At 42.1% G+C, this 22,743-nt stretch overlaps 1 protein-coding gene across 2 annotated transcripts in view; it reads left to right on the forward strand.

Annotated features, from left to right (window-relative positions):
• The first annotated feature begins 31 nt into the window (after positions 1-31).
• Positions 32-22,743, forward strand: part of scarb1 (scavenger receptor class B, member 1) — a 26,460-nt gene continuing 3,748 nt past the window's right edge. The window contains exons 1-11 of one of the 2 annotated variants that reach the window (XM_034547165.1): positions 32-244; positions 9,246-9,406; positions 13,949-14,090; positions 14,657-14,860; positions 15,350-15,445; positions 15,535-15,650; positions 15,722-15,888; positions 16,603-16,721; positions 19,960-20,033; positions 20,217-20,268; positions 20,916-21,062. In XM_034547165.1, the coding sequence (XP_034403056.1) occupies positions 125-244; positions 9,246-9,406; positions 13,949-14,090; positions 14,657-14,860; positions 15,350-15,445; positions 15,535-15,650; positions 15,722-15,888; positions 16,603-16,721; positions 19,960-20,033; positions 20,217-20,268; positions 20,916-21,062 (1,398 nt within the window). In that variant the 5' untranslated portion in view covers positions 32-124. Of the gene's footprint in view, positions 245-7,459; positions 7,829-9,245; positions 9,407-13,948; positions 14,091-14,656; positions 14,861-15,349; positions 15,446-15,534; positions 15,651-15,721; positions 15,889-16,602; positions 16,722-19,959; positions 20,034-20,216; positions 20,269-20,915; positions 21,063-22,743 lie in introns of those variants that run through there. The other variant, XM_034547164.1, reaches the window with a different exon arrangement.

The raw sequence follows: 22,743 nt of genomic DNA on the forward strand, positions 1-22,743 counted from the left end.
AACTCGCCTGACTCCTCTGCATCCATCACCGTTCACCCACCGACCTCGAAGCCCTCACGCCTCGTCGGCTCTGCAGAAGGAACTCCAAATTGACTTATTGTTGTTGTTGTTGTTTGTTATTGCCATGGCCATCAATAAAGCCAAAGTAGCCATTGGATGCATAGCGGCGGGGACGCTGACGGTGCTCTTAGGAGTCGTGTTTCTGTTTGTGGGACCGGCGGTGATGAAAGACCAAGTGATTAAAGTAAGTCCTCTCACTAATACTTCTTTCCTGTTTTATTATTTCATTCAGGAAATATTTCCTTTTTCTTTTTTTTTCTGGGTGTGAAGCAAATGACTTATCGTTTATCATTCTAATATCTCACCTCGTGAATACAAACATAATGCGGCGTCGTGCACGTATGAGTGTTTAGTGTCTTCAGTGTCTTTAGTGTCTTCAGTGTCTTCAGTGTCTTCATTGTCTTTAGTGTCTTCAGTGTCTTTAGTGTCTTCAGTGTCTTCAGTGTCTTCATTGTCTTCATTGTCTTTAGTGTCTTCAGTGTCTTTAGTGTCTTCAGTGTCTTTAGTGTCTTCAGTGTCTTCAGTGTCTTCATTGTCTTTAGTGTCTTCAGTGTCTTTAGTGTCTTCAGTGTCTTTAGTGTCTTCATTGTCTTCAGTGTCTTTAGTGTCTTCAGTGTCTTTAGTGTCTTTAGTGTCTTCAGTGTCTTCAGTGTCTTCATTGTCTTTAGTGTCTTCAGTGTCTTTAGTGTCTTCAGTGTCTTTAGTGTCTTCATTGTCTTCAGTGTCTTTAGTGTCTTTAGTGTCTTCAGTGTCTTTAGTGTCTTTAGTGTCTTCAGTGTCTTTAGTGTCTTCAGTGTCTTTAGTGTCTTCATTGTCTTTAGTGTCTTTAGTGTCTTCAGTGTCTTTAGTGTCTTTAGTGTCTTCAGTGTCTTCAGTGTCTTCATTGTCTTTAGTGTCTTCAGTGTCTTTAGTGTCTTCAGTGTCTTTAGTGTCTTCATTGTCTTCAGTGTCTTTAGTGTCTTTAGTGTCTTCAGTGTCTTTAGTGTCTTTAGTGTCTTCAGTGTCTTTAGTGTCTTCAGTGTCTTTAGTGTCTTCAGTGTCTTTAGTGTCTTCATTGTCTTCAGTGTCTTTAGTGTCTTTAGTGTCTTCAGTGTCTTTAGTGTCTTTAGTGTCTTCAGTGTCTTTAGTGTCTTCAGTGTCTTTAGTGTCTTCAGTGTCTTTAGTGTCTTTAGTGTCTTCAGTGTCTTTAGTGTCTTCAGTGTCTTCAGTGTCTTCATTGTCTTTAGTGTCTTCAGTGTCTTTAGTGTCTTCAGTGTCTTTAGTGTCTTCATTGTCTTCAGTGTCTTTAGTGTCTTTAGTGTCTTCAGTGTCTTTAGTGTCTTTAGTGTCTTCAGTGTCTTTAGTGTCTTCAGTGTCTTTAGTGTCTTCATTGTCTTCAGTGTCTTTAGTGTCTTCAGTGTCTTTAGTGTCTTTAGTGTCTTCAGTGTCTTTAGTGTCTTTAGTGTCTTCAGTGTATTTAGTGTCTTCAGTGTCTTTAGTGTCTTCATTGTCTTCAGTGTCTTTAGTGTCTTTAGTGTCTTCAGTGTCTTTAGTGTCTTCAGTGTCTTTAGTGTCTTCAGTGTCTTTAGTGTCTTCATTGTCTTCAGTGTCTTTAGTGTCTTCAGTGTCTTTAGTGTCTTCAGTGTCTTTAGTGTCTTTAGTGTCTTCAGTGTCTTTAGTGTCTTCATTGTCTTTAGTGTCTTCATTGTCTTTAGTGTCTTCAGTGTCTTTAGTGTATTTAGTGTCTTCAGTGTCTTCATTGTCTTCAGTGTCTTTAGTGTCTTCAGTGTCTTTAGTGTCTTCATTGTCTTTAGTGTCTTCATTGTCTTCAGTGTCTTTAGTGTCTTCATTGTCTACAGTGTCTTTAGTGTCTTTAGTGTCTTCATTGTCTTCAGTGTCTTTAGTGTCTTCAGTGTATTTAGTGTCTTCAGTGTCTTCATTGTCTTCAGTGTCTTTAGTGTCTTCAGTGTATTTAGTGTCTTCAGTGTCTTTAGTGTCTTTAGTGTCTTCAGTGTCTTCATTGTCTTCAGTGTCTTTAGTGTCTTCATTGTCTTCAGTGTCTTTAGTGTCTTCAGTGTATTTAGTGTCTTCAGTGTCTTTAGTGTCTTCATTGTCTTCAGTGTCTTTAGTGTCTTCATTGTCTTTAGTGTCTTTAGTGTCTTCATTGTCTTTAGTGTCTTCATTGTCTTTAGTGTTTTTAGTGTCTTCATTGTCTTTAGTGTCTTCATTGTCTTTAGTGTCTTCAGTGTCTTTAGTGTCTTCATTGTCTTTAGTGTCTTTAGTGTCTTCAGTGTCTTTAGTGTCTTTAGTGTATTCATTGTCTTTAGTGTCTTCAGTGTCTTTAGTGTATTCATTGTCTTTAGTGTCTTCAGTGTCTTCATTGTCTTTAGTGTCTTTAGTGTCTTCATTGTCTTTAGTGTCTTCAGTGTCTTCATTGTCTTTAGTGTCTTTAGTGTCTTCATTGTCTTTAGTGTCTTCAGTGTCTTTAGTGTCTTCATTGTCTTCATTGTCTTTAGTGTCTTCAGTGTCTTCATTGTCTTTAGTGTCTTCAGTGTCTTTAGTGTCTTCATTGTCTTCAGTGTCTTTAGTGTCTTCAGTGTCTTTAGTGTCTTCATTGTCTTCAGTGTCTTTAGTGTATTCAGTGTCTTTAGTGTCTTCATTGTCTTCATTGTCTTTAGTGTCTTCAGTGTCTTTAGTGTCTTCATTGTCTTTAGTGTCTTCAGTGTCTTTAGTGTCTTCAGTGTCTTCAGTGTCTTCATTGTCTTTAGTGTCTTCATTGTCTTTAGTGTCTTTAGTGTCTTCATTGTCTTTAGTGTCTTCATTGTCTTTAGTGTCTTCAGTGTCTTTAGTGTCTTCATTGTCTTCATTGTCTTTAGTGTCTTCATTGTCTTCATTGTCTTTAGTGTTTTTAGTGTCTTCATTGTCTTTAGTGTCTTTAGTGTCTTCAGTGTCTTTAGTGTCTTTAGTGTCTTCCGTGTCTTTAGTGTCTTCATTGTCTTCAGTGTATTCATTGTCTTTAATGTCTTCAGTGTCTTTAGTGTCTTCAGTGTCTTCATTGTCTTTAGTGTCTTTAGTGTCTTCAGTGTCTTCAGTGTCTTCATTGTCTTTAGTGTCTTCAGTGTCTTTAGTGTCTTCAGTGTCTTTAGTGTCTTCATTGTCTTCAGTGTCTTTAGTGTCTTTAGTGTCTTCAGTGTCTTTAGTGTCTTTAGTGTCTTCAGTGTCTTTAGTGTCTTCAGTGTCTTTAGTGTCTTCATTGTCTTCAGTGTCTTTAGTGTCTTCAGTGTCTTTAGTGTCTTTAGTGTCTTTAGTGTCTTCAGTGTCTTTAGTGTCTTTAGTGTCTTCAGTGTATTTAGTGTCTTCAGTGTCTTTAGTGTCTTCATTGTCTTTAGTGTCTTCAGTGTCTTTAGTGTCTTCAGTGTCTTCATTGTCTTTAGTGTCTTCAGTGTCTTCATTGTCTTTAGTGTCTTCATTGTCTTTAGTGTCTTCAGTGTCTTCATTGTCTTTAGTGTCTTTAGTGTCTTCATTGTCTTTAGTGTCTTCATTGTCTTTAGTGTCTTCAGTGTCTTTAGTGTCTTCAGTGTCTTCATTGTCTTTAGTGTCTTCAGTGTCTTCATTGTCTTTAGTGTCTTCAGTGTCTTTAGTGTCTTCATTGTCTTCAGTGTCTTTAGTGTCTTCAGTGTCTTTAGTGTCTTTAGTGTCTTCATTGTCTTCAGTGTCTTTAGTGTCTTTAGTGTCTTCATTGTCTTCAGTGTCTTTAGTGTCTTCAGTGTCTTAGACTTCAGTTTCTTCTTTGTCTTTAGTGTCTTTCCGGTCTTTAGTGTCTTAGACTTCAGTGTCTTTAGTGTCTTCAGTGTCTTTAGTGTCTTCAGTGTCTTTAGTGTCTTCAGTGTCTTTAGTGTCTTTAGTATCTTCAGTGTCTTTAGTGTCTTTAGTGTCTTCAGTGTCTTAGACTTCAGTGTTTTTAGTGTCTTCATTGTCTTTAGTGTCTTCAGTGTCTTTAGTGTCTTCAGTGTCTTTAGTGTTTTTAGTGTCTTCAGTGTCTTTAATGTCTTCATTGTCTTTAGTGTCTTCATTGTCTTCAGTGTCTTTAGTGTCTTCAGTGTCTTTAGTGTCTTCAGTATCTTTAGTGTCTTTGTCTTCAGTGTCTTCAGTTTCTTTGTCTTTAGTGACTTTGTCTTTGGTGTCTTCATTGTCTTTAGTGTCTTTGGTGTCTTCAGTGTCTTTAGTGTCTTCATTGTCTTTAGTGTCTTCAGTGTCTTTAGTGTCTTTAGTGTCTTCATTGTCTTTAGTGTCTTTGGTGTCTTCAGTGTCTTTAGTGTATTTAGTGTCTTCAGTGTCTTTAGTGTCTTCAGTGTCTTTAGTGTTTTTAGTGTCTTCAGTGTCTTTAGTGTCTTTAGTGTCTTCATTGTCTTTAGTGTCTTTGGTGTCTTCAGTGTATTTAGTGTCATTGTCTTTGGTGTCTTTAGTGTCTTCAGTGTCTTTAGTGTCTTCAGTGTCTTTTGTGTTTTTAGTGTCTTCAGTGTCTTCAGTGTCTTTAGTGTCTTTAGTGTCTTCATTGTCTTCAGTGTCTTTAGTGTCTTTATTGTCTTTGGTGTCTTCAGTGTCTTTAGTGTCTTCATTGTCTTTAGTGTTTTTAGTGTCTTCAGTGTCTTTAGTGTCTTTGGTGTCTTCAGTGTCTTTAGTGTCTTCATTGTCTTTAGTGTTTTTAGTGTCTTCAGTGTCTTTAGTGTCTTCATTGTCTTCAGTGTCTTCAGTGTCTTCATTGTCTTTAGTGTCTTCATTGTTTTCAGTGTCTTTAGTGTCTTTGGTGTCTTCAGTGTCTTTAGTGTCTTTAGTGTCTTCATTGTCTTCAGTGTCTTTAGTGTCTTTGGTGTCTTCAGTGTTTTTAGTGTCTTCATTGTCTTTAGTGTCTTCAGTGTCTTTAGTGTCTTCAGTGTCTTTAGTGTTTTTAGTGTCTTCAGTGTCTTTAATGTCTTCATTGTCTTTAGTGTCTTCATTGTCTTCAGTGTCTTTAGTGTCTTCAGTGTCTTTAGTGTCTTTAGTGTCTTCAGTATCTTTAGTGTCTTTGTCTTCAGTGTCTTCAGTTTCTTTGTCTTTAGTGACTTTGTCTTTGGTGTCTTCATTGTCTTTAGTGTCTTTGGTGTCTTCAGTGTCTTTAGTGTCTTCATTGTCTTTAGTGTCTTCAGTGTCTTTAGTGTCTTTAGTGTCTTCATTGTCTTTAGTGTCTTTGGTGTCTTCAGTGTCTTTAGTGTATTTAGTGTCTTCAGTGTCTTTAGTGTCTTCAGTGTCTTTAGTGTTTTTAGTGTCTTCAGTGTCTTTAGTGTCTTTAGTGTCTTCATTGTCTTTAGTGTCTTTGGTGTCTTCAGTGTATTTAGTGTCATTGTCTTTGGTGTCTTTAGTGTCTTCAGTGTCTTTAGTGTCTTCAGTGTCTTTTGTGTTTTTAGTGTCTTCAGTGTCTTCAGTGTCTTTAGTGTCTTTAGTGTCTTCATTGTCTTCAGTGTCTTTAGTGTCTTTATTGTCTTTGGTGTCTTCAGTGTCTTTAGTGTCTTCATTGTCTTTAGTGTTTTTAGTGTCTTCAGTGTCTTTAGTGTCTTTGGTGTCTTCAGTGTCTTTAGTGTCTTCATTGTCTTTAGTGTTTTTAGTGTCTTCAGTGTCTTTAGTGTCTTCATTGTCTTCAGTGTCTTTAGTGTCTTTGGTGTCTTCAGTGTCTTTAGTGTCTTTAGTGTCTTCATTGTCTTCAGTGTCTTTAGTGTCTTTGGTGTCTTCAGTGTATTTAGTGTCTTCATTGTCTTTAGTGTTTTTAGTGTCTTCAGTGTCTTTAGTTCCTTTAGTGTCTTCATTGTCTTCAGTGTCTTTAGTGTCTTTAGTGTCTTCAGTGTTTTTAGTGTCTTCATTGTCTTCAGTGTCTTTAGTGTCTTTAGTGTCTTCAGTGTTTTTAGTGTCTTCAGTATCTTTAGTGTCTTTGTCTTCAGTGTCTTCAGTTTCTTTGTCTTTAGTGACTTTGTCTTTGGTGTCTTCAGTGTCTTTAGTGTCTTTGGTGTCTTCAGTGTCTTTAGTGTCTTCATTGTCTTTAGTGTCTTCATTGTCTTTGGTGTCTTCATTGTCTTTAGTGTCTTTGGTGTCTTCATTGTCTTCATTGTCTTTAGTGTCTTTGGTGTCTTCAGTGTCTTTAGTGTCTTCATTGTCTTTGGTGTCTTCATTGTCTTTAGTGTCTTTGGTGTCTTCATTGTCTTCATTGTCTTTAGTGTCTTTGGTGTCTTCAGTGTCTTTAGTGTATTTGGTGTCTTCAGTGTCTTCAGTGTCTTCATTGTCTTTGACTTCAGTATCTTCAGTGTCTTCAGTGTCTTTGTCTTTAGTGAGTCTCTTTTAGTCAAATCAGGACGCTATAGTTTCCCATTTTATTTCTAATATTGTTTTATTGTGTTTTTGTCGTCATCTTTGTGCCAAAATCATATCAAAGTATTACATTTCCCTTTTGGTGACATCGTTCCGCTGCGTGCAGTCAAAAGGAGTAAAGAACAATTAAAGAGAAAGAAAGAAGAGACGATAAATGAAGGATTGGTGGTCAACGGGTTCGAGGCGTGAAACTTAATAAGGAAACTGTGACTTTTGACTTTATTTACAATAAGTGTAATAATTTCATATTGGAGCTGTTTACCGGCTTTTATGTGTCAAAAATACATCAGCGGAGTAACTTGTACTTGAGTATATTCCTTTTATGTTACGTATATATCTGAGGGAAACATTGTACTACATTTACATTTATACGCGTCAGATGAAGACTTTACATTATAGATTATTAAATACAACACATTTGTAAAGATTCAACCTTCTTCTTCTTCTTCTTCTATTTCTTCTTCTCTCCTGTTAATCATCTCCTGACCCCTCAGGTGTATCTGGTGACCCTTTGGAGTGGCCCGAACCTCGGGTTGGGAAAATATCTCTGTAACTTTAGTTCACGTGGACACATTCTGTTCGTCATCACTAAAACCGGCAACGTTTCTTATGCTCGAGGGAGATTTTTAATCTGGATTATATTTTTAAACACGCAAGATACTTTTTGTTACTGAAAGTGCTGAGTGTGCACACTGAACACTCTGAACATTTATTTATATATATATATATAATATTGTTCAGTGTGTGGACACTATTATATATATATATATATATATATATATATATATATATATATATATATGATATTATATATAATATTGTTCAGTGTGTGGACACTATTATATATATATATATATATATATATATATATATATATTAAGTAGTATTTTGAATGCATGACTGTTATTTGTAAAGGTGTATTTTTACAGCATTGATACTTTTACATTAGTTTGTGAAAAAGGTTAAAAACGCTGAAGGAGCAGGGACCCCATTTCCCAGAATCCTCGGCTCGGCCGGAAGAGGGGGCGTGTCTAACGGGGTATATATAAAGCAACAACAACCGGCGGGTTTAGGTGGTCTCGATTCGACCAGACAGACCGAGAAGCCGGTCTGGACTTTGGGACCGTGACACCAGTCAGACCGGAGCTCCACCCGGGACGTGGTTGTAGTCTTTGCCCGCTCGGAGCTCCAACCTGGCCGGCCATCTGTTCGTCTCTCTGGCCGTAAACAAGCAGCGACCCCCCCCCCGCGGGCTGTCACCCCGTAACCAGTCATGGCCATCAATAAAGCGTCGGTCGCGGTGGTGTTCATGGTGTCCGGGGTCCTCATGGTGTTCTTCGGGACGGTTCTTACGTTCGTGGGACCGATAATCATCGACGACCAGGTGGTGAAGGTAAGACCTCCACAAACGAGCCAGTCCGCTTGGGTCCGAGCCCAGGTGGCTCCAGGGGGGTCACGTGAGCGAAACGATGATCGATAAACAACCGATAGGAAGGCGCGTGCATGCAGAGAAATTAGCTAATGAGCCAGAACATGCACGGAGTCTGGGTTTCTGTGGGATATGAAGGGTTCGGGACCTGAACCAGGACCATGCACAAATACTATTAATATTTCGTCATCGATTAATTGGTGGCACGTGCACATCCCAGGGTCCCCGACGGGTCCGTGCGTGTATAATCTGCAATGTGCTCGTGCTGCGATGATTTAATGTCAGTTTTTAAATCACATTTCTGCCACTTTCCAACGACTGATCACACTTAAGGTTTTGAGCTGAACTCCAACACATGTAGAAAACATCAATTTCTTTAAAATAAAGCAAATTAAAAACATGTTTTTATATATTATTATTATTAATAATAATACCAATAAGCACTGTAATACAGACCCCTGGAGGAGACTGGTGCATTTATAAAAAGTCCACGAAATATATAATATACACATTTATTTTCATATGAAGTTCCTGCAGTCGGACTCACAACATTCCCCCAAATAGTTAATTATGTTAATTATTTAAGTCTATTTGTTTATTTAAATTAGCTCTCCTTCGATCCTGGAGCAAAACGCACAGCTTTTATTTTGAAGGCGAGCTGTCTGTTTCCGGCTGTTGACCTATTTTTTTTATTTTTGTTTGCGTTATGAACGTTGTGTAAAGCAACAAGTTGACAAATATCTGACGTCATGGACACTTTCTCAAAGTCCAGGGGGATTTGTAAACGTTCAGCTCCAATATAATTATTTCTAAGAAAGATTAAAAAGCAGAATATTTATATTATATTTAAAGAAATCTGCATTTTCTTGCCATTTTTACATTAAAAACATTTATAAATAAGTGTTTTATTTAATACTCGTGTTTTTAAAGTTAATCTAATATACTTGTATGATATGATCCAGTACTATAACAAGTAGTAATAACAACATAATATACACATATAACTCTGGAAGTGTGTGTGTGTGTGTGTGTGTGTGTGTGTGTGTGTGTGTGTGTGAAATACACAAAAGATACTTTACTAAGATAAGAAATACTTTTCGTTCTCGAGTAACTAAGTAAAAGTCGAAACAAAGAACGACTTCTGAAGACGTTTCTGATATTTTGTTTACACGCTTTTGATGAAAGGAAAAAGTCTCATGATCTTTTTATATTTGACCCCTTTGTCCAGATTAAATGAATACAAACTTCTCGGGATCAGACATGAAATCAGACATGAAATCAATGAATTAAAACCATTAACTTTGTTTTTAATAAGGGAAAACAAATCGTTGAATCATTTAATTGAGACAATAAATTCACGCTGAATTAAACCCCCCTCCAGAACACGGTGATCGACCCGAAGAACGAGGTGTCCTACAGGATGTGGAAGGACGTCCCGGTGCCGTTCTACATGTCCGTCTACTTCTTCAACGTCCTCAACCCGCAGGAGATCCTGAAGGGGGAGAAGCCCATGGTGGAGCAGAGGGGCCCCTTCGTGTACAGGTGCTCCCTATTTGACTCCTCCGGCCCTGCAGGCCTCTGCTCCTCTTCTCTCGCCCCTTTCCTACTTTTTAATTGTCAAATTCTACTGAAATATGGAAGATTTTATGAACCGAATTGTCTTTTGTATCTAGAATGATCTTATCATCAAGTCAGAGTTCAGAAGTCTAATTGTTCCCTCACGTTTTAGTGTCGAGTAAATTCGTTTTATCTAATCTTGTTTTTTCCGTAAAGTTTGCCGTCATGGCCGCCCAGCGAGGTCAGCTGATGCCGTAGTCATGGTTACGTGATCAAGGAGCTTTTAAATCTCAGAGCTTTTAATGAGCAGAGGGTATCTATATCAAAATTCACTGGTTATCATATTAAATAGTATATGATGAGTCTCTTTTTAAATAATTGCTCAAATATGATATAATTTGCCGTTAAAAGTACTTTTTTAAAACCTTTTTCTAATTGTCTTAGGAAGGAACTGCCCGATGCATTTTCTTTTAAATTAAAGACTCATTTTACTGAGTGCTAAAAAGAAGTTTCCAGTTAATTGTACTTTCACCGCCTTTAGTGAAACAGTTTTCGCCCTTTCATCTAATCTTTCCTACATTCATCCTCTTATCCCAATACGTTATCACGTTAGTAGTATTCTGTGTGTACAACGTGTACTTTGAACCCAAGGACGGAGCTTTGGTTTCAGAAGCGATTAATAAATATATATATATTTAAATAAAGTTGATTTAGAAAATGCATTAAAAAAGTAATGTTTTTTTATTTTTATAGGCGGATATGAGGGAAGGCAGATTTCTTTACATCGACAACAAAATCGAAATATGATTTAACATTTGCGTCTAAAAGGAACTCAGTGAGCTAGGAACTAGGAACTAGGAGCTAGGAACTAGGAGCTAGGAACTCAGTGAGCTAGGAGCTAGGAACTAGGAGCTAGGAACTCAGTGAACTAGGAGCTAGGAACTCAGTGAACTAGGAGCTAGGAACTCAGTGAACTAGGAGCTAGGAACTCAGTGAACTAGGAGCTAGGAACTAGGAGCTAGGAACTCAGTGAGCTAGGAACTCAGTGAACTAGGAGCTAGGAACTAGGAGTTAGGAACTAGGAGCTAGGAACTCAGTGAGCTAGGAACTAGGAGCTAGGAACTAGGAGCTAGGAACTCAGTGAACTAGGAGCTAGGAACTAGGAACTCAGTGAACTAGGAGCTAGGAACTCAGTGAACTAGGAACTCAGTGAACTAGGAGCTAGGAACTAGGAACTCAGTGAACTAGGAGCTAGGAACTCAGTGAACTAGGAGCTAGGAACTAGGAGCTAGGAACTCAGTGAGCTAGGAACTCAGTGAACTAGGAGCTAGGAACTAGGAGTTAGGAACTCAGTGAACTAGGAGCTATGAACTCAGTGAACTAGGAGCTAGGAACTCAGTGAACTAGGAGCTATGAACTCAGTGAACTAGGAGCTAGGAACTAGGAACTCAGTGAACTAGGAGCTATGAACTCAGTGAACAACTCAGTGTTGGCTCCGACTCCGACTGCCAGGAACGTCGGTGTGACGCTCGACAGTCAACTGACTGCCAACATTACCACAACAACACGCTCCTGTAGGTACAAGCTGTACAACATCAGGAGAATACGACCTCTTATCACTCAGAAGGCGGCACAGGTTCTGGTCCAGGCTCTGGTCATCTCACGTCTAGACTATTGCAACTCCCTCCTGGCAGGTCTACCTGCTAATGCCATTCGACCTCTACAGCTCATCCAGAATGCAGCTGCTCGACTGGTCTTCAACCTCCCGAAATTTACCCACAATCCTCAGCTCCTCCGCGACCTTCACTGGTTACCGGTGGCCGCAGCATCCGCTTCAAAACATTGGTACTTGTACCGTGCTGCGAACAGATCGGGTCCGGTCTACATCCAGGACATGGTCTAACCTCACACCCAGGACATGGTCTAACCTCACACCCAGGACATGGTCTAACCTCACACCCAGGACATGGTCTAACCTCACACCCAGGACATGGTCTAACCTCACATCCAGGACATGGTCTAACCTCACACCCAGGACATGGTCTAACCTCACATCCAGGACATGGTCTAACCTCACATCCAGGACATGGTCTAACCTCACACCCAGGACATGGTCTAACCTCACACCCAGGACATGGTCTAACCGTACACCCAGGACATGGTCTAACCTCACATCCAGGACATGGTCTAACCTCACACCCAGGACATGGTCTAACCGTACACCCCAGCCCGTTCACTTCGCTCAGCTTCTGCCAATCGGCTTGTAGCTCCTTCACTTCGAGCTAAACACTCAACAAAATCACGACTGTTTGCTGTGCTGGCTCCTCATTGGTGGAACGAGCTCCCCATTGACATCAGGACAGCAGAAAGTCTCTACACCTTCCGTCGCAAACTAAAAACACATCTTTTTCGACTATACCTTGAATAGGGAAGGTAGAGTCGTAGTAGCACTCTAGTAGCACTTAAATGTCCCTTACCGATAGCACTTTGTTGTTTGACGTTATTGAAGAAATTGTACTTGCTTGATTCTTGTTGTTCTGAGTTTGGACTCATGGTTTAATGCACTTATTGTAAGTCGCTTTGGATAAAAGCGTCAGCTAAATGACATGTAATGAGATAAGATAAGATAAGATAATCCTTTATTAGTCCCTCAGTGGGGAAATTACAGGATTACAGCAGCATTGCTCACAGTAATAAGTAAAACAAGTAGTATAATAACAGAAATAAGATAAAAGAGTAAAAAACAAGAAGAATATTATATATACAGACGGAGTAGAAATAGAATAAAGTGTATAAAATAAATTAAAAAGTACTTAAACGTATTAGTATAGCACAACTGGGCTAAAGTGCTGTTCAGTGCGAAGTCCAAAGTGTTCAAGTGTTTGTGGCCAACTGGGAGCTCAGCTTGTTGTGTAGCCTGACAGCAGCCAGGACCTCTCCCCCAGACACCGGGGATGAATCAGCCGGTGGCGCTGCCAGAGTACCCTGCATGGGGTGGGAGGGGTGGTCCATCAGGGACGATAGCTTGGCCATCATCCTCCTGTCTCCCACCACCTCCACAGTATCCAGAGGACACCCCAGCACGCTGCTGGCCTTCCCCACCAGTTTGTCCAGTCTCCTCCTGTCAGCTGCTGTGATGCACCAGAAGACCACTCCATAAAAGATGGCTGATGCCACCACCGAGTCGAAGAAGGTCTTCAGGAGTGCTCCCTGCACCCCAAAGGACCTCAGTCTCCTCAGCAGAAAGAGTCTGCTCTGTCCCTTCTTGTAGAGTGCATGAGCGTGGTCAGACCAGTCCAGTTTATTGTTCAAGTGAACACCCAGGTACTTATAAGACTTCACAATCTCAATGTCCAGTCCCTGGATGCTCACTGGTGTTGGAGGAGAGCGTTTACCCCGTCGGAAGTCCACCACCAGCTCCTTGGTCTTGCTGGAGTTGATCTGGAGGCGGTTCCGCTGGCACCATCCTAAGAAGTCCTGGTTCAGTTCCCCGTACTCCCTGTCATCATCGGCCGAGATGAGGCCGACGATCGCAGAGTCGTCAGAGAACTTTTGCAGGTGGCAGTTGGCAGAGTTGTGTTTGAAGTCCGATGTGTAGATGGAGAAGAGGAATGGAGCCAGAACGGTTCCCTGTGGAGCCCCTGTGCTGCAGTACACCCGATCCGACTCACACTCCCGTATCCGCACATACTGTGGACGGTTGGTGAGGTAGTCCAGGATCCATGCAGTGAGGTGGTGTTCCACCCCGGTCTGCTTCAGCTTGTCCCTCAGGAGCAAAGGCTGAATGGTGTTGAAGGCACTGGAGAAGTCGTAGAACATGACTCTCACAGTGCTTCCAGCCTTTTCCAGGTGAGAGAGGCATCTCTGCAGCAGGAAGATGACGGCGTCATCCACCCCGATGCCAGATTGGTAGGCGAACTGAAGTGGGTCCAGGGATGAGCTCACCAGGGGGCGGAGATGGACAAGGACCAGCCTCTCCAGGGTCTTCATCAGGTGGGATGTCAACGCCACCGGCGTATAGCTGTTGAGGTCCTTGGGCCGCGGGGTCTTTGGTACCGGTACCACGCAGGATGTCTTCCATAGCTGTGGTACTTTCCCCAGCCTCAAGCTCAAGTTGAAGATGTGCTCCGCTATCCCGCACGGTTGGTCTGCGCAGGATTTGAGGAGCCTTGAGCTGATGCCATCTGGACCCGTGGCCTTCCTCACCTTGATCCTCCGCAGTTCCTTCCTCACCTGGTGACGGGACACGCTGGGGGGTGAGGTGTTGGAGTGGGGGTGGGTTGCCGGTCGTAGAGTGATGTAACTAGGAACTCAGTGAACTAGGAACTAGGAACTAGGAACTCAGTGAGCTAGGAACTGTACAGAACACAGTAGAGGTTGTTAAACACATGGATCACTTGGAGCCCTTTTTTTAATATGAGCAACACTTTTTTGAAATTCATAAATCTTTATACATCTTTTGATTGTTTAAAAAAAAAAAAAAAAAGTTTGTCTTAATTTCAAAATGTTGTTGTTGTTCTTTTTCAGAAAACAAATCCAGAAGGAAAACATCACATTTCACTCCAACGGGACGGTTTCCTACCTCGAATTCAGACGGTTCTTCTTTGAGCCGGACATGTCTTCAGGGAACGAGTCCGAAGTCGTCACCATTCCCAACATGTTGGTGCTGGTAAGACTTTATCTATGCTTCATCATCATCGTCATCATCATCATCATCATCATCATCATCACACGTTCTCTAGCGGTTCTCAGAGTGAGGTCCGGGAAAAGCTTTGAGATTCATTAGTTTAAGTTATCGTGGTACAATTTCTTTCCTCTATTTATTTTGTAAAAGTTTTATAGATAATTACTTTTTTTTTTTTTTTTTTTTCTTTTTTTTTTAACAAAGGTCCTCTGTCATCCATGTTACATGAACATTATTTTTAATTAATTAATCAAAATGGTAATTTTCCAATTAATAATATATATATATATTTTTTTTTACAAAAGGAATCTTAGATTTCAGTAAATTACAATATAATTTTTTTTAACCTAAAATAGCTGATCAATCACATTCTCTCTCATCTATCAAATCATTTATTATATAAAAATAACTTTTTTTTAAAATCCCTTTTCTCCGGATTGATATTTTGTTAATTTTTTCTTGCAGCTCAATTGATGTAGTAATTTGCGTTTTTTTGTTTCCGTATATTTTAAATATAACTCGTAACACATCCTTTTGTTCCCGTCTCTCAGGGCGCAGCGATCATGATGGAGAACCTGCCCTTCGCGGTGCGGCTGATGATCAGCGCCACCTTCAAGACCTTCAAGGAGGGTCCGTTCCTCACCAAGACGGTCGGGGAGCTGATGTGGGGCTACGACAGCGGGCTGGTGGACTTCCTCAACAAGTACCTGCCCGGCATGCTGCCCTCCACGGGGAAGTTCGGCCTCTTTGCTGACGTGAGCGCTTAATATTGAAATAATATTCTTGCTTTTATCGCGACGCGTTCTGCAGCAACGTTGCGCTTGCATGCATCCGATTGGTTGTACCGACGTTATTAAAAAGATTATGAATCAATAAAGCAATCCAGTTTAATTAATGTGGCACCTTTCAAACAAATGAAATGCTTTACGAGTTATTGAAGGAATGAAAATGGGGAGAAGATGACGAGATTAAATAAAGTTAATAAATAAATACATGCAACTTAATTGATTGATCGCAACAGAAAAGAGTAATAAATACTAAAACAACATCCTAAAAACACATACGATACTGTACAAGTACAAAACTCAAATAGAAAAGATGGGTTTTTATTGTCTTAAAAATATTAATAACAATTGATTAATGTTTTTTTGTTGTTGCAATAAATCAACTTTAATGATATATTAGCTTATTCCACAATGTTCAGTCTTTTCTCTGATTTATTGTTTGATTAATACTGATTTTAGTTCAACAACTCCAACACCGGCCTCTTCACCATCCACACCGGGCAGGACGACATCCGGAAGGTGCACATGGTGGACTCGTGGAACGGCCTGACGAAGGTGACGCTCCGCCCCCCTGCAGGTTACCGTGGCGACGGGCGCGGCGCCGCGTTCGCGGTGTCTTGACTTCACTGTCGTCTCTGTTGCAGCTGAGCAACTGGAACTCCCCCCAGTGCAACATGATCAACGGCACCGCCGGCCAGATGTGGCCCCCCTTCATGAGCAGAGAGAGCACGTTGCCTTTCTACAGCCCGGACGCCTGCAGGTAAACCTCCTGCTCCTCCTCCTCCTCCTCTTCCTCCTCCTGCAGACTCAGACTCCCTGGCGTCGTTTCAGGTCCCTGGAGCTGGTCTACCAGCGAGACGGGGTGATGGAGGGGATCCCTCTGTACCGGTACGTGGCTCCCAAGACCATGTTCGCCAACGGGTCGGATTACGCCCCCAACGAGGGCTTCTGCCCCTGCAGGCAGTCGGGGCTGCTGAACGTCAGCAGCTGCAGGCACAGTGAGTCACGCGAGTGTTGACCTTTTTTCTGATGGTCCTTGAACGCAACGTGTGTGTTTGGAGGGGGAGGGGGGTAAGAAAGCAACACAAACAAAGCTTTTTGGATATTTTATTCTTCACGTCTCGTTTTAAAAAGAAAATCTCTCCTGAAATAAAACCGTTAACTTTAATTTGTGGGGCGACTATGGGTCAGTGGTTAGCATGCCCGTCTTTCAATCAAGAGGTTGGCAGTTCAATCCCCGCCCTAGTCGATGTGTCCTTGAGCAAGACACTTAACCCTGCATTGCTCCCCGTAGCTGTGTCTACGGTGTATACTGTAAAGTGTCTTTGAGTATCTTGAAAAGCACTATATAAATTAAATGGATTATTATTATTATTATATTAATCAGATTGTGTTAAAAACATTAAATTCTGAGCCACATGACGTCATTGTTGACTCACCTGAGACCGACAGTCACGTGACAACAAATCAGAGAAACTTTGACTCAACTTGAATAATTTAAAGAAATATTTTATTTTAAAATGTGGTAACATTTGTTCAAATGTTGGATCTGTGGATTCAGTCGTTTCTAAAGACGCGTTCTAGTTCTCTACTTCCGGTCCCGGAGGTTCTGGTTCCAGAGAGGAGCAGGAAGTAAACGCCCCCCTAGAACGTTCACTAGAACGTGACAGAACCTGAGTCCGGCTGAATGTCGTCTCCGCTCCGCTCCGCAGACTCTCCGGTCTTCATCTCTCATCCTCACTTCTTCAACGCCGACCCGGTGCTGCTGGACTTCGTGCACGGCCTGAAACCCACAGAGGACGAGCACGGCCTCTTCATAGACATCCATCCAGTGAGTGCACACACACACACACACACACACACACACACACACACACACACACACACACACACACACACACACACGCGGGTCCTCTCGGTCTATAAAATTAAGAACTTCTGTTAAGTCCAAAAGTCCAACTCTCATGTTTTTCATAATTCGTTCCCTTTCAACTTTAAATATTTAAAAATATTTAATCGCTCTCTCGTTTAAAATACATCAACCTTTTGTGTCTGATCTGTTGTGAAACTGCATTTCCAAAACGTTTCCACTTCTCGAGTGATGTAACTTCAGACTTAACGATCACATGACCTGAACACGCGGTTCAAAGAGGCTTCAGGTGACAAGGTTGTCCTCAGGTGGACCGATTTATGCAATCTGTGTGTTATCTTTTAGCTCTGCAGGGTGGCGTCTGATTTCTGTGTGTCCAAAACCTTTTTAATATATTTAGTTATGTACTTTATATATAAAAGTGGTCGTCTGTCGGTGGCAAACCAGTTTTAAGCCACATTTCTAATAAGATGTTGGTGGTTTTTAACTCATCGGAGCTTTAAACTGCTCTATTCTTTGTTTTTACCATAGAAAAAAATTAAATAATAATAATTTGGTGAAATCTCTGTGAAAACATCCCGGAAGTTGTGAGAGAAACGAGCCGTAAGCTATCGTTAGCATTAGCTCGGCTATCGGAGAAAACGCAGATTTTTTTTTTACTGAAGCTGTTTTTACTTAAAAGTGAAGGAACTCCCAGAAACGACTACAACTCCCATGATCCCGCGCTGCTTCACTACGTCACAAACTACTTTTATTAAATTATACGTTTTGCTTTTAAAATACCTGTAAACGAGTCTCAATACAGCCTCCCCAAACTTATGTTGATCTATATTTTATATATATATATAAATGAAGTACATTTAACTATACACTGAATGTATGTGTGTATATTGTATTTATTCCGATTGAGAATATAAAGAAAGTCACTTCGATGCAGATTATTTGTACCCAAACTGTTTGGCCTCCTACTGGTGGGTGTTGGTACTGCTGATAACGTTGGTGAACCTTGAGGAGGAGGTTTGAAGTTAATGTTTGCTTTGGTCCCTGAGAATCATCCCAATAAACTGGATGACATCAGATCGTTATCCCCGTAACCATGACACCTGGCTCGTCCTGACTCACTCTTACGAGCCTCTCTTGGCTGCAAACCTGCATCGCGATAAGCTAATTGGAAATTGGGCCATTTCTCCGTAATTGCAGCGGTTTATGAATTGAGGGTCGTTCGTGTAACTTTCTATGGCTCCAATAAAAAGATTAAAGCTCTTTATTAACGGTTCCAAGTAGAAGAGAACAGGAATAACGAGACGTTGATCCATATCAGCGTCGTAAAAAATCCCTCAATCATTAATAAGAATTCATGAGATTTAAAAACACACCTTAGCTCAAGTCAACAGGAATGAAACGCGCTGTAGATCAGACCGTATAGAAGTTCACATGGAGTCACCCCCTGGTGGTGAGGAGAGAGAATGCAGCTTCAACACATGAACCATAGACTTCTATACAACCAGAGGAGTCACCCCTGGTGGTGAGGAGAGAGAATGCAGCTTTAACACATGAAGCATAGACTTCTATACAACCAGAGGAGTTGCCCCCTGGTGGTGAGGAGAGAGAATGCAGCTTTAACACATGAAGCATAGACTTCTATACAACCAGAGGAGTCGCCCCTGGTGGTGAGGAGAGAGAATGCAGCTTTAACACATGAAGCATATACTTCTATACAACCAGAGGAGTCGCCCCTGGTGGTGAGGAGAGAGAATGCAGCTTTAACACATGAAGCATAGACTTCTATACAACCAGAGGAGTTGCCCCCTGGTGGTGAGGAGAGAGAATGCAGCTTTAACACATGAAGCATAGACTTCTATACAACCAGAGGAGTCGCCCCTGGTGGTGAGGAGAGAGAATGCAGCTTTAACACATGAAGCATAGACTTCTATACAACCAGAGGAGTCGCCCCTGGTGGTGAGGAGAGAGAATGCAGCTTTAACACATGAAGCATAGACTTCTATACAACCAGAGGAGTCGCCCCTGGTGGTGAGGAGAGAGAATGCAGCTTTAACACATGAAGCATAGACTTCTATACAACCAGAGGAGTCGCCCTCTGGTGGTCAGGAGAGAGAATGCAGCTTCAACACATGAAGCATAGACTTCTATACAACCAGAGGAGTTGCTTTTAGTTATCAACAGTGGAACTGTCACTCCTCGCCCTCCAGCGTCTCATTTCTTCCCTCGTTTCCGTCTCCGGTGATCTGAGCCGAGTTGTTTGTGAAAGCCAGATGTTGACGTGTTGAGAAAAAGAGACTTCTGCTTCTTCCTGATATAAAATCAAAGATCTGTGCGGCGTGTTGTCGGACGAGGAGGAAGTCGCCTCTGAAGCCTTTCTGGGGTTACACCAGGTCAAAACTTTCATTGGGTTTTACTACAATGCACTAGTTATGCGACAGCTTATTATCACTGTCATTATTATTATTATTATTATTATGGAGAAGCTTCGGTATTTCTCTTTTTTACTGTAGAAATCTGTTTCCGGGCCTGCAGGACGTTTTAATTTCCTGTAGGTTTAAGCAGTTCACGCTTGTTTCAGTTATAATATTTTAACCCCAGTTTGAGACTGAGCTGGCATTTAATTTATTAAATGGATTTATTTCATTATCGAGACGCCGTTCCAGCCGGTGAGTTCAAAGTGCATCGAACGGTTCGTCTGAAATGTTCAGAGACTCATTTATACACATTTATTAATAAAACTATATATTATGAAGTCATTTATACTACATTTATTAATAAAACTATATATTCTGAAGCATTCTGCAGAGGGGTTAGTTCACACAGCATTCAGAGCCTTATTTATACACATTTATTAATAAAACTATATATTATGAAGCTTTCTGCAGAGGGGTTTGTTCACACAGCATCCAGAGACTCATTCATACACATTTATTAATGAAAACCTGGAGACGTTTCTTTCTTGTCGCGATATTTCCAGATTTGTGTGGAGCGGTAAAAAGACAAAAGAGTGCGACGGCGTCGTCCTTTTAATGTCGCGTCTCTCGTGTGCCAGACGTACGCGTTTGATATTAAAAATCGTATTGAAGAAGACGATATATTGCCCCCGCGGGATCGATCGCACGGGAGGATTTCCTCCGTTTGTTGTCGGGGTTTCGGGGACATTGGAACGTTGACTTGAACCTGTGTGTCGTTGCAGCTCACCGGCGTCCCGCTGAACGTGTCCATCCGCCTGCAGCTCAACCTCTACATGAAGAGAGTGTCGGCCATTACGTAAGGAAGCCCCCCCCCCCCACCACCCCCACCCCCCACGAGCACCGCCACGCCGTCACACCTTTTGTCCTGCATTGTGTTGGCGTCCATTCGTCCATCACTACGATGGAGGTTACTTCCTGCTTTACATCGCCGCCTGACCTCGGAGGTTTTTAATTCATGTTTTTTTTTATGTGCTCGTAGGGAAACTGGAAAGATTTCTGAGGTGGTGATGCCGATGATCTGGTTTGAGGAAGTAAGTTGTTATTGAAATGTGACTGAATGAAAGATTAGGAGAGAGATTCTCTCTCAGGAGGAAGTTCTCACGCTCGCTTTGAACTATTCCTCCGTAGTTTTAAAACATTGTTTTATTATATTATAGAAATGGCAAAGAGCGGAAAAAAAGAGGATCGTGATCTGAAACTATGTTGAATAAAATGTATTTTTACATATCTTTAAATAAAGATAATTTATTATTAATTAATTAGATATTTACATCTTTTTATGTTTACTATAAATAAATTCATTTATTTTTTACTTATATTTGATATTGAAATACTTTGTTACATTTTACATATTAGTGTCAAAATATACAATGTCAGAATATTATGTATTCTATATATTAAATAGGATATATATATATATATATATATATATATATATATATATATTAATCTTTTTATTAATGAGTAAGCATTGCTGCTGCAGCTGGAAAATAATTCTAAATCTTAAAGTAAAGTAGTAAATGTATATATTGCAATATATTTAAATACGTTTTAATGTTGTTCTCACCTGGTAATGTTAAAATAAAACCTGTTCTGTATGATGTATAAAAAGCACTAAAGGTCTAAAGGTTGAGCGTCTAAGTTCAGTCTCTCGATGTTTCCTCTCCGCCTCCCGCAGAGCGGCTACATCGACGGGCCGATCCTCTCCACCTTCTACACCAACCTGGTGGTGCTGCCGGCCGTGATGGAGTACATGCAGTACGGCTTCATCGTCCTCGGCGTGGTCATCATCCTGATCGCCGCCCTGGTGCATCACCGAGTGAAGGTAAAGCCGTGGGGTAATAACTGCATGGCCGCAGGCCGCATGGCACACGCCTCATATCGCAGGCCTCATAACGCAGGCCTCATATCGCAGGCCGCATGGCACACGCCTCATAACGCAGGCCTCATAACGCAGGCCTCATATCGCAGGCCGCATGGCACACGCCTCATAATGCAGGCCTCATATCGCAGGCCGCATGGCACACGCCTCATATCGCAGGCCTCATAATGCAGGCCTCATATCGCAGGCCTCATATTGCAGGCCGCATGGCACACGCCTCATATTGCAGGCCTCATATCGCATGCCGCATGGCACATGCCTCATATTACAGGCCTCATATCGCAGGCCGCATGGCACACGCCTCATATCGCAGGCCTCATAATGCAGGCCTCATAATGCAGGCCTCATAATGCAGGCCTCATAATGCAGGCCTCATAATGCAGGCCTCATATCGCAGGCCTCATATTGCAGGTCGCATGGCACACGCCTCATATTACAGGCCTCATATCGCATGCCGCATGGCACACGCCTCATATTACAGGCCTCATATCGCATGCCGCATGGCACACGCCTCATATTACAGGCCTCATATCGCAGGCCGCATGGCACACGCCTCATAATGCAGGCCTCATATCGCAGGCCTCATATTGCAGGTCGCATGGCACACGCCTCATATTACAGGCCTCATATCGCATGCCGCATGGCACACGCCTCATATTACAGGCCTCATATCGCATGCCGCATGGCACACGCCTCATATTACAGGCCTCATATCGCAGGCCGCATGGCACACGCCTCATAATGCAGGCCTCATAATGCAGGCCTCATATCGCAGGCCTCATATTGCAGGTCGCATGGCACACGCCTCATATTACAGGCCTCATATCGCATGCCGCATGGCACACGCCTCATATTACAGGCCTCATATCGCAGGCCGCATGGCACACGCCTCATATTACAGGCCTCATATCGCAGGCCGCATGGCACACGCCTCATAATGCAGGCCTCATAATGCAGGCCTCATATCGCAGGCCTCATATTGCAGGTCGCATGGCACACGCCTCATATTACAGGCCTCATATCGCATGCCGCATGGCACACGCCTCATATTACAGGCCTCATATCGCATGCCGCATGGCACACGCCTCATATTACAGGCCTCATATCGCAGGCCGCATGGCACACGCCTCATAATGCAGGCCTCATATCGCAGGCCTCATATTGCAGGTCGCATGGCACACGCCTCATATTACAGGCCTCATATCGCATGCCGCATGGCACACGCCTCATATTACAGGCCTCATATCGCATGCCGCATGGCACACGCCTCATATTACAGGCCTCATATCGCAGGCCGCATGGCACACGCCTCATAATGCAGGCCTCATAATGCAGGCCTCATATCGCAGGCCTCATATTGCAGGTCGCATGGCACACGCCTCATATTACAGGCCTCATATCGCATGCCGCATGGCACACGCCTCATATTACAGGCCTCATATCGCAGGCCGCATGGCACACGCCTCATATCGCAGGCCGCATGGCACACGCCTCATAATGCAGGCCTCATAATGCAGGCCTCATATCGCAGGCCTCATATTGCAGGTCGCATGGCACACGCCTCATATTACAGGCCTCATATTGCATGCCGCATGGCACACGCCTCATATTACAGGCCTCATAT

The sequence above is a fragment of the Cyclopterus lumpus genome, chromosome 12 (assembly GCF_009769545.1).
Source record: "Cyclopterus lumpus isolate fCycLum1 chromosome 12, fCycLum1.pri, whole genome shotgun sequence".
In the NCBI taxonomy this organism is placed as follows: Eukaryota; Metazoa; Chordata; class Actinopteri; order Perciformes; family Cyclopteridae; genus Cyclopterus; species Cyclopterus lumpus.